This window comes from Macrobrachium nipponense, chromosome 12, assembly GCF_015104395.2.
Source record: "Macrobrachium nipponense isolate FS-2020 chromosome 12, ASM1510439v2, whole genome shotgun sequence".
Taxonomy (NCBI): Eukaryota; Metazoa; Arthropoda; class Malacostraca; order Decapoda; family Palaemonidae; genus Macrobrachium; species Macrobrachium nipponense.
Genome location: NC_087205.1, coordinates 48,376,704 through 48,388,290, shown reverse-complemented (window position 1 = coordinate 48,388,290; position 11,587 = coordinate 48,376,704). Strand labels below are relative to the sequence as shown.

Genomic DNA, 11,587 nt, shown 5'->3' with positions numbered 1-11,587 from the left:
TGGACAGATGAAAAAAAAAAAAAAAATCAGAGTATAGTTATTGCACTGAATGGAACTCTCTCTCTCTCTCTCTCTCTCTCTCTCTCTCTCTCTCTTCTCTTTCTCTTTTGAGGTTGATAAACTTGAAGGCGGTCATTTCAGCAGTCTTTTTCTCTGCCTCTTGCAATACCAATACAATTCCAAAATTATGTAACCTATCATATCCTGTGTGTGCACGCGTGTTATCCTGAATTATAACGAGGCCAAAGTGGGTGGAGCCTCATGAAGTTATCATTCTAACGATAATTATTGGTGAAGGTACCGGCTATTTTTTTTTCAGTAAATAAGTAGATAGCCAATAAATAAAACTTGCATGACATTGGATATAGCAGTTATCAAATCTAGCTTGTCTACTATGTTTTTGAAAATTACCATTTATTCCCTACATCTTGTCAATCTGATTGTGACCTATAAAGCAGACTGTAATTTCTTAGGAAACTTATTTTGGGAGTTAGACTAATAATCGAAGTGTTTTTGTATTTATTAACATATTTTGTTGGTTTGTTCATTATTACAATTATCAGTGGAGAGGTTCAGAGTTCATAAAGGTGTGCTGCTTTGCTTGTATTTAAATTTGTTTGTCATTGTTGCCAGAGGTATAGCCTTTGTTACGTATAGCCAATCATCCATCGAGAAAGAGGGAAGAAATGCTGTCATAAGTTACGTAACGAGTGCATTCGAAACCTTTTCTCTGAGTAAGTTGGCCCGTCTTCAAAAAAAGCCACTTTTACATTGTAAGTACCAAATTTATTCAACCTACGTAATGCAGAATACAGTCAAAATTTATGTGTAGATATGATGTGTATCCTGAATAAGCGTTATATTTATGAAATTTGTTAGGAGTGTTATCTTGGTTACGACTAAAATGTGGAATATTTCACCTAGTTCAGTTGGGGAATCTGCTGATCTCATTCATCGTTTCTGTTGACGTCTTTCGGTTTTATAATGTATTCACTCATATTTACTTATTATTTATCCTCCTTTCTTGTAACTTCTGCGTGTGTGTGCAGGCTGATTTCCCTCTTGGGTTTACAGCCAGTTGACTCTGGCCATAAAGGTTTTCAGCTTAAGAAAGAAAGATGAGGTTTGTTAATTCTGAACAAAGCCTAACCTACAAAAGTCACAGTGCTTCTGCAAACAGAAGGAAACAAAACGAAAACTAACGTAGGAATCATAAAGTATTTTATGACTTGGTGACATTTGAAGCTGGCATACCTACACGTCTATTTATACATGGAGATATTTTTTATTGCTTTGGTTGATTTGCTAACTCTTGTAATTATGTAGTTATACATACCATACTAGGCGCATATACGTAATTTACATCGATGTGAATCCTGGTTACGATAGATGGTGTCAATTCTAAAAATTATTTCATACCTCTTGAACAATCTAATTCTCTTAAATACCCGAAAAATGAAAGGGATAAAAAAAAAGCAAAGCTAACTTGGTTCCACTCCATAAAGCAAGACCTACTATGGCAAACACTATGTGTAGTGGCAAGACTGGGTCGCTCGGTTCCCGCACTGTGACGTCACAGGTGCGCGTCCACAGGGTAAAGTACTTAATGATTATGTTTTGACAGTAATTTGTTGCTATGTTGGTGTTCACAATTTCCATACTGGAAAATATTCTCTCTCTCTCTCTCTCTCTCTCTCCCTTAAAACACAGCTATATCAAGATATCTAAGCCCTTACCATACAGGATATAATCTTGTTGGAATACAAATAACGAAAGTAACGAGGGTGAATGAATATGAACAACAACAACAACAAAATTTCCAGACTTTTATTGAATATGCGTAGTGTTCTTTTATTTAGATAAAACTACTGGGAATAATGTGTTCATTATGTTTATACCTTTTTTCCAAAGAAATTCTGACTTCCTTTCAGCACATTAAAGTAGTATACAGTGTAATCAAAATACCTTTTATTTACTGTAATTGAAAGAATATGCAAGAAAATGCGCACACACACAAATATATAAAATCAGGATTCCAGGCGAGACAAGAAGCCCCCTTACCCATATGTGCGGGCACCCATTTATTTATATATATATATATATATATATATATATATATATATATATATATATATATATATATATATATTATATATATAATGAGTTTGGGCCTATTCATAGATAAGAAAAGCTGTTGGATGATAGGCTAATGAAAGCCACTTAATTCTCCATACACTACGTGACTCATCAATAGGTCTATGCTTTTATTACCAGATTCAACGCTCTGACCCCACGATACCCCTAGCGGAGTTCTTAAAATAAAAGATCTAGGCCTAATTATTGTCTACACACGAAGACTATTCAGAAGTAGGTCACTACGCATAGGCCTAATCACCTGTTCGAACAACTTTACATTCATAAAAAGAAAGTGTAAAAGAAAAACACTTGGATAGCCTTAATCCGATCATTTCTTCATTCATTGCATAGGCTAGGCCTATTCTAATTTTGTACTTCATTTCAAGAATTTAGTCCAGGCTACTTATAAACCGAAGATATGTCACTAAAAATTCAACTAATGAGATTGCAAACAAATTGTTAAACCATACCTGACATTACGTCCTTAACAGGTAAATTTAACGAGGGAACTGCGGTTTTCTTTAATCTGTGATAACTTGTCTGGTAAAGTTGTGGTAGCAGTTCAAGTTGAAGATTTCTTTCGTAATTTTCTGTCCGGAAATGAACAGAACAAATCCTGGCATCTTTAACATTAATGCTATCACTTCTTTTAAATACATTAATCCATACTATGGACACCTCGGGGTCTTTAGGGAACCTGTGAAAACAAATCCCTTTCTGTCTGGAACTATTAGTGCACCCAAATATGAAACACACACCCATAATCGTGAACTACAACTATGCAACTGACGGAGTGACACTTGCATCGCCCAGTCGATGTGCTTCTGTGACGTCACAAAGAGAGGGAAATTAGCGATCGGATCCCTCGGTGAACACAACTTATGTTATTCCGTCTTGGTGTAGTGCAAGAAAGCCAACTGTTACAGAAACCAAACGTAGCTATATGACAATCTTCGGCTGTTGAAGAGAAAATACCAGCAAATTTCACCCAACTTCCGGTCCCATCAGCGACTGAGTGGGTACCATTCCATTCAAACTACCCCTTTACTGTGAGATAGGAAAGTCCGTCGCTACCGCCTTGTCCTGCCTCTCGGGATACGAGGATCATTCCCGATGCGAGTCCGGAGTTTATTTCTGAAACATGTGCTCATGTGTTTAGGATTTCCATCATAACTGGCCTGACGGTGAAGAAGTCATTCAAATAAAATGGTAGCGGCTGACCGACTGATGGGTCGGGAAGTTGGGTATAGTAATTTGTTTGTGAGCTAGGCTTCAGATGCTTGCGAGGGGAAAGCGTCAGGTACAGAGTATTTAGGTCCCAACCTCTTAATTGAACTCGTAGGTCCGTCGCTGCGACCCTGGCCCTTCATCCGTCACTTGGGAGTCAGATGTTTATTTCTGTGAAACACATGCCCATGCTTTTAGTATTTCCACACACACACACACATATATATACTTGTGTATATATATATATATATATATATATATATATATATATGTATATGTATATATATATATATATATATATATATATATATATATATATATATATATAAAGCATTTCCTTGAAACAGGAGGAGGTACAGGAAAAAATAGCATTGGTCATTGCTACATTCATGCATTTACCGCCGAATCGTGGATGAGCCCCGTAATCAGCAATGTTTACAAGATAGCCATTTTACACACGTATACCTGAGTATACGCATTATATAATTTATATTTATATTTTCATGCACTTTATCATTTGAATTTAACACATATGCCTCACTTCAACTTAGGCAGATTTACCTGTCTATTGTGCACGTTTAACGTGTCGATTCTATTTAACAACAATGAAATGGCTCTAGTAGCCTCAGTCTCAAAAATTCGCTATGAATCAAATGCATCTATTCTTCTAGCTTCCTATTTCATTGCTCCATCTTCTGTTTTTCATCTGCCCTCATAACCTATTCTTGTTCATATTTACTTTCACTTTTTCTCTTATGAATTATTTCAAATATTTCCAAACCCTTGCACTACTATCTGCAATGTAATAACTGCAAACATCATCCATTCACGACGTTTTTCGTAAAAGACACGCAACTGCACGGTGCTGGGTCAATATCTGGCATGTGTATAGAACGGAGAACAAGAAATTGTGAGTGATCTGGACAACTCCAAGAGCATTCCTGATGACAATGTTTTCCTTCAATGTATCCTATAGCTGAGTATTTATTAATTATTTTATTTATTTTTATTTTTTTATCTAAAATAAAAAATTCCTACCCCAAATGCCCGAATATCTCGACGATTTGCCCGAACTTTAGCCGATTTCCGGATCCAAGGGGGCGGGGAGGGGGGGGGGGGGCCAATTGTCCCCCCTGCCGATACGCCTATGACTGCACCTATTATTTGACTTCCATTATCACGTTATCTTTGAAATTATGAAACACACACACACACAGATTATATATATATATATATATATATATATATATATATATATATATATATATATATATATATATATATATGTGTGTGTGTGTGTGTGTGTGTGTTTCATAATTTCATAGATAACGCGATAAAGGAAGTTAAAAAGTGGAAATTTGGCATATATATATATATATATATATATATATATATATAGATAGATAGATAGATAGGAATATATGTGTGTGTATATATACATATACATAATTATAGCCTTTATTCATGTAAAAATTGAGTTCTCTAAAATGAGACAAATAGGCGCATGCATTATTTCATATGAAACAGAAAATACACCTATACAACTGTAAAAAGAGAAAATGAGAGGGGAGACTTGTCCATGTTTTCTTTATTCCTGCATAGTTGTACAGACTTATTTCCGTTTTTTCTTTTCTACAGGATATCATTTTGTGTTCGGGTTGCAGTTGTTCAATCGATCTGTGTATCACAGCCTTGTGTGGTCCCGGTCAAAACATCCTGGTACCTCGACCTGGGTTCCCTCTCTATAAGACGTTGGCTGAAGGGCTGTCTATCAAGACGAAATATTATAACCTTCTTGTAAGTTGGGTGTTTACTTTTCCGTTGGTTATGTAAAATATTGTTATCAGATATCCGGATGCAAATACAGTAAGTCCCATCTGACTGGGGTGGCCAGCAAATCACTTCTAATACCAATCTGAGTTTAGGTCACAGTAAAGTACCTACATGCTATACTACCAACATATTATTAATCGTCTAAGTAACCTAGACTTCTGGGCAGTTAATGTTTCTATCTCACACAAGTTTTCTGAACTGATGATGGTGGGAGTAGGTACCTGTGACTATATTTTACGTACTATTTTTTTTTTTTTCAAATACGATGTTAATTAACAGGTGCCAAAGTTATTCAAACAATATTGGCTTTGCAAAATGAAAGTCTCTTCTAGAAAATGGAGCGTGATGAAATGTATTTCCTGTCTAACAGCCGGTTTTTCTCTTCCCTTACGAAGCCTGAGAAGAACTGGGAAGTCGACCTTGATATGCTGGAGGCTCTCATCGACGAGCAGACTCAGGCCATCGTCGTCAACAATCCGTCGAATCCGTGTGGGTCTGTTTTCTCCAAGGAACACCTCACTGCCATTCTTGAGGTTGCGGCCAGAAACAGAGTTCCTGTCATTGCTGACGAAATTTACGACCATTTTGTAAGTATACGTTATTTTAACAACATACTCAGAGTTTAGCAAGAAAGGATGAATCATATTCCATGGAACAGTGCAAGAAAGTGAAAAAATCGACACTATAATGCATATCTTTTCTCTAATAACGTTTTAGACAATTATAACTATTTACTCCTTTTTTTCTGTTTTTGACATCTTTTATATAATTCCATTACCATTGTTTTTCCTTCGATTAAATCATTTCTTGAAGCGATCTTTTCACCAGCTTTCTTTACTGAGACCTTATTGTATAATTTGAGTGACCATTTCACGAACACTTAAAAGGGAGGCCATGATAAAGGCCCTTGCTTTTTCTGTAGCGTAAGTGATGGAACAAATAACTGAAAACAATCCACAATCCTAATCGGCTCAACCTTACCGCCAACACATTTTGCTGTCCCTCTCTTCTTGTATATTTGTTGTAAGCGTTTTCAGTGTCCTTTCATGGACACCATGCTTCAGGTAATTTTCCTATTATTATACTAAATACTATAGAAAATGATAACAATAATAAAATAATGACAAGGAATGTTCCGTGCTACTTGTCTACAAATATCCAAGGAAAGCTGATGTCATTTTTCAGTCAGCGAGACCAAGTCGGCAACAGCCTCAAGTCTGTCGTCGGTCTTAGGACAACAAAGCCCTAGAGTCCACCTCCGCAGAAGACCTCCTCTTCAATTAAACGAAACACGTGAAGTCTCATCTAGAACCTTCCCTGGCTCAGTGCTCGCCACCCTTTACATTTCCGTCTTTCAGCTCTGCTATCCTTTTTTCCAACAGCTTATTTAAAACCCACTTACCTTGGCAACAGACTAGGGATGGGATGTCCATAGATAATCCCCCTGAAGGCTTTATTCTACTTGTGGCTGATTTAATATACTTTGATTTCCATCCCTTAACGGATATCATGCGTGATTTTGACCGTACTTAAAGTTTCCAGAAACCCAGTTGGTAGCTGCTTACAACATATTAAGAATGCAGTTTTCTACGTTCTTTTCTACAGTGGGAGATGTGCGTCAGATTTCCCCGAGCGTTAAGATCACGTGACCGAGGACTGACTGGTTGGTCAGCCATGGGGATAGCACGTGCATCTCTCTCTCTCTCTCTCCACTGCACAGGAACAATTCACGCAATCACCCCCTTTGGTTTCAAATTTTTACATTGCCTAATGTATATTAAAATGTGGGTGTGTGTGCGAGCGTGCTTTTTTCTGAATCACTGACTTTGGAACCGTGTCTCGCAAGTTGTTTGGTGAGAGAGATCTTCGAAGAGGACAATAGGAAGAAACAACAAATAACGGCATCACAACGTTCTTTGACCCCCATCTGTTTGCGCTACCGGCATTGCTAATACTGTGGAATATACATAGCACTGGGCAGAGTTTACTTTCACTCATTGCGGATATCTAAAAGACCAGATGGAGATCATTATTAGCTCTTTGTCTTAAAAAATGACCAGATCAAGAAAAGAAAGGAAAATAAAAAAAAAAGAAGTTTCTTCGGCGCGATCGAGTTTTCTGAACAGTGTATAATCAAGGCGACCGAAACTAGATCTATCTTTAGGTTGTCTAGGTTTAATGCTGTATGAGCCGCGGCCCATGAATTTTTAACCACGGCACGATAGTGAGCTGTCCTATATCGTTGCCAGACGAACGATTATGGCTAAATTTAAACTTGAAAAAAAAAACTACTGGAGGGGAAGTTTGTTTGTTTGTATGTTGCTTTTACGTTGCATGGAACCAGTGATAATTCAGCAGTGGGACCAACGGCTTTACGTGACTTCCGAACCACGTCGAGAGTGAACTTCTATCACCAGAAATACACATCTCTCACTCCTCAATGGAATGGCCGAGAATCGAACCCGCAACCACCGAGGTGGGACGCTAATACCATACCAACCACGCCGCTGAGGCGCTCTCGGGGGGAAGTGGAAATTTTGGGACCCCTGACTCCCGAACATGGCTCTCGACCTTCCCGGGGTGGAAACCCATCTCCGTTCCGAACTTCCGAATCTCAGTCCCGTCAGACTGACGGGCCGGGCGCCCATACCAATCATACATACATACATACATACATACAAACATACATACACACGTTGCCAAATATATAATAGATTACGGTACCTTTTCCCTTATCTGGTTTAGTTATTGTCAGTTCCTCATGTTTACTAAGTTCTTCGAGAATATTTAGGTCATTTTTAGTGAGGAATGGCGTCCATCTGGCAGTTAAGTTATTCTAAATAAAGACGAACATATACAGAAAATGGGAAATATCTTAGAAGATGGGAAATATCATAGAAGACGAAACTTAATTTAAAAAGACCGGAGACCCTCAATATTCTGCTCTTTAGAGTTGAGGATCGCATAAACCGATTTTTGAAATATTGGAAAGACCGAAACATCATTAGTGAAGATACCTATGATTCATTGTATTGTACTGGTGCTTCATATGGAGTGATGTATGGACTACCAAAAATTCACAAAGAAGGTGTACCAATGAGACCCATCCTCATATCCTATGACACGCCTAATGACAATCTTCCTAAATTCCTTGTCCCCCTTTTAGCACCCTTAATCACCAACACCTATAGTTGTCAAAATTCGTATGATTTTACGGAAAGAATTTTACCTCAGGATTCAGATTTATTTATGGTTAGTATGGATGTTGAATCACTCTTTAGTCTTTACTAACGTACCTGTTGAAGAAACAATTGAGATTATTCTGAGCCGGATTTTACCAACCCAGATACCATTTTTAGCAATTTTAATATCACGGATTTTAAAAATCTGTTAGAGCTTGCTGTGCTGGATACAGCTTTCATTTTTAATGGTAAAGCGTACATACAGGTCGACGGTAGCAAATGGGATCCTCTTTGGGTCCTACCTTTGCCAACATTGTCATGTGCTCCCTGGAAGAGCGCCTACTGGATGAATGCCCATTGGCTTACCATCCCCTTTTCTATTGTAGATATGTTGATGACACCTTTTTACTCTTTACGAGTAAAGATCAAGCTGATAAGTTTCTCGAATATACCAATAATAAGCACACTAATATTAAGTTTACGATTGAGTATGAAAAGGAAAACAAACTTCCTGTCCTAGATGTAATGCTTTTTAGGCACGGTAAACATTTTAATACTACGATTTTTAGAAAAAAACTTTCACAGGCCTGGGTTCTAATTTTTATAGTCATTGGTTTTATAATTTTAAACCAAATTCTTTATCAACCCTCTTCCACAGGGCTTTCAATATAACATCTGACTGGCACAATTTCCATAATGAAATCCCCTACCTCTATCAGTACTTTATTGACAACTACTTTCCATCCAGATTGTTTCACAAAAATCTTTACAAATTTCTGAATAATTTTTCCATCCAAAATGTGAAATACCCACAGTACCTAAATTACGACTATATGCAAGCATCCCGCTCCTTCATGATAAAAATTTCTATAGAGAATTGCGGCAAATAATAGATAGTTTTTTTACCAGCAATTGACCTAAAGCTAATACCTTGTAATCCAATGATCATAAGATCATTTTTCAAATACAAAGAGCCCCTTCACCCTCTGACGACCTCGGGAGTCATTTATCTATTTAATTGCCCCAGATGTAACCTGAGGAAATATGTCGGATCCACCCGCAGGTTGTTAAAAGTGAGATTGGATTCTCATCGAGGCGTGAGTTATAGAACGTGTGTTAAATTATCTTGCATACGTGAACATGCAAAGAAATGTAAATTTGATGTCAATTACAAATATTTTTAAATCATAGGCCGAACTCCTAACGACCAACAACTAGCAATTTTAGAATCGCTTTTTATTAAACAGCTTGTCCCCCAACTAAATACTCAGACCACCTCAACACCTCTATACCTCTCGTGAGTTTAAGTCGAAGCTCAACCTGGCACGAACAACTGTCACTCTTCCTTTTTACCGAACTTACGATTTTATGTTGTATGTAAAAAACTTTTATTCTTTACTTTTACTCCTAGTCTGTTTTTTAATGTCTGTTTCTTTTATTATATAGCTCTGAAAATGGGACTAAACGTCTTGAAACGTCAACAGCTAAATAAAGTACTTTGAAAGGAATGAAGAACTGTCCTTCCCCTACACACCAAATTGCTGTTCACTGGATTGATAGAACCCACCCTCAACTTCGCCATATATATATATATATATATATATATATATATATATATATATATATATATATATATATATATATATATATGTGTGTGTGTGTGTGTGTGTGTGTGTGTGTGTGTATATATATATATATATATAATTATAACATGCTGATAACTTTCACCATATGTACTATAATTATTTTTCTTGGTCACGGTAGACTCAAGCTCTCAACACAATTTTTTATGTGATTTTCTCGACAAGCCCTGAATCAAATGGGAACTAAATAAAAGCAGTCCTGGTTGTTCTGCAGAAAGAAGTTTTGAAATTTTAGGGAAAAATCTGTCTGTGGTGCACATGGATATAGAATAAACTTATAAATAAACATTAGAAAGACAATACATGTACAGTACAAGAGACTGGTTGCTGAAAGCTTTTGTATTGGGGAAGTGAGGCGCAGGAATCGGTCAGGGAGGGACCAGGGCATTCTGTCTCCAAGGCTGTAAGCTGTCTTCCTGGATGGACTGATGAGAGAAATCAGAGAAAGCACAGCGGGGATTAGTATAAAATGGTAGAGTAAAAAACCGATTCATGATTGGCGTGTGTACTAATCGTATGATTAATATTTGCTGATGTTCACTGCTGATTGGAAATAGTGAAGAGAAACTGCACACACTAATTAGTGTTTAAAAGTGTGTGCAATATGAGAAAGCTAATAAAAATATATGTTTATATATACATATATATATATATATATATATATATATATATATATATATATATATATATATATATATATATATATATCATCAGGGGAACCATAGGAAAGGCATCGTTCTAGGGTACATTTATTTGCTGACGTTTTTTAATGTAATTTTACTATACATAATTTTATCACGCTTAGTTAATGTTTTTTCTGTCTTAAGATATTCAATCAAATTTTTTAAATGATCTACATGCTGATGTTCATTGAATTTTTAAATATTGCTTAAGTTCTATGAATTATGCAGTTCGTGGTTTTAAGTTGACGTGTATATGCGACTGAGTCGTGAAACGTCGGCAAAATAAATGTACCTGAGCACGGTCCTTTCCCTATAGTTCCTCTGATGAGATGTACCTAGAGCTGCAGCTCCGTCTTCTAAGATATATATATATATATATATATATATATATATATATATATATATATATATATATATATATATATATATGGAGGTGGCCACAAGGAGGAGAAAATGAAAACTAAGTACCAAGTACTTTCGTGTCATTGTTACAAATTTTCAAGGTACAATGAAAATGAAAACATTTTTCATAAGAAAAGGACGAAAATCACTTCAAAGCAAAATAGCCGGTTTCATTATAAACTTAATGGATTAGTGCCTTCAATTAGATTTACTTTTGAGGAGTAGAAAGATGGGGTTTTACCATTTCTGGATGATAACTTTCATAGGATTAGTAGGAAATTTAAATTTTCAGTTCATATAAAACCTACAAATGTCTGCTCATATATTCGTTACTATTCTAACCATAGTGATCAGGTGAAAGCATCCATAGTTTCATCAATGAAGTCCAGAATTTTTAGAGCCTGAAATTGACAAGATTTACAATATTGCTTTTGATTTAAAATACTTTTTTCTCGTTAAAAGAAAAACCGCTTTTTAAGAC

The 11,587-nt window shown here is 36.3% G+C and overlaps 1 protein-coding gene across 4 annotated transcripts in view; it reads left to right on the top strand.

Annotated features, from left to right (window-relative positions):
- LOC135224516 (tyrosine aminotransferase-like) overlaps positions 1-11,587 on the top strand; it is a 113,785-nt gene that overhangs the window by 63,457 nt on the left and 38,741 nt on the right. For all 4 annotated transcript variants that reach the window (XM_064263573.1, XM_064263571.1, XM_064263572.1 and 1 more), the window contains exons 5-6: positions 5,002-5,160; positions 5,592-5,783. In XM_064263573.1, the coding sequence (XP_064119643.1) occupies positions 5,002-5,160; positions 5,592-5,783 (351 nt within the window). The remainder of the gene's footprint in view (positions 1-5,001; positions 5,161-5,591; positions 5,784-11,587) is intronic.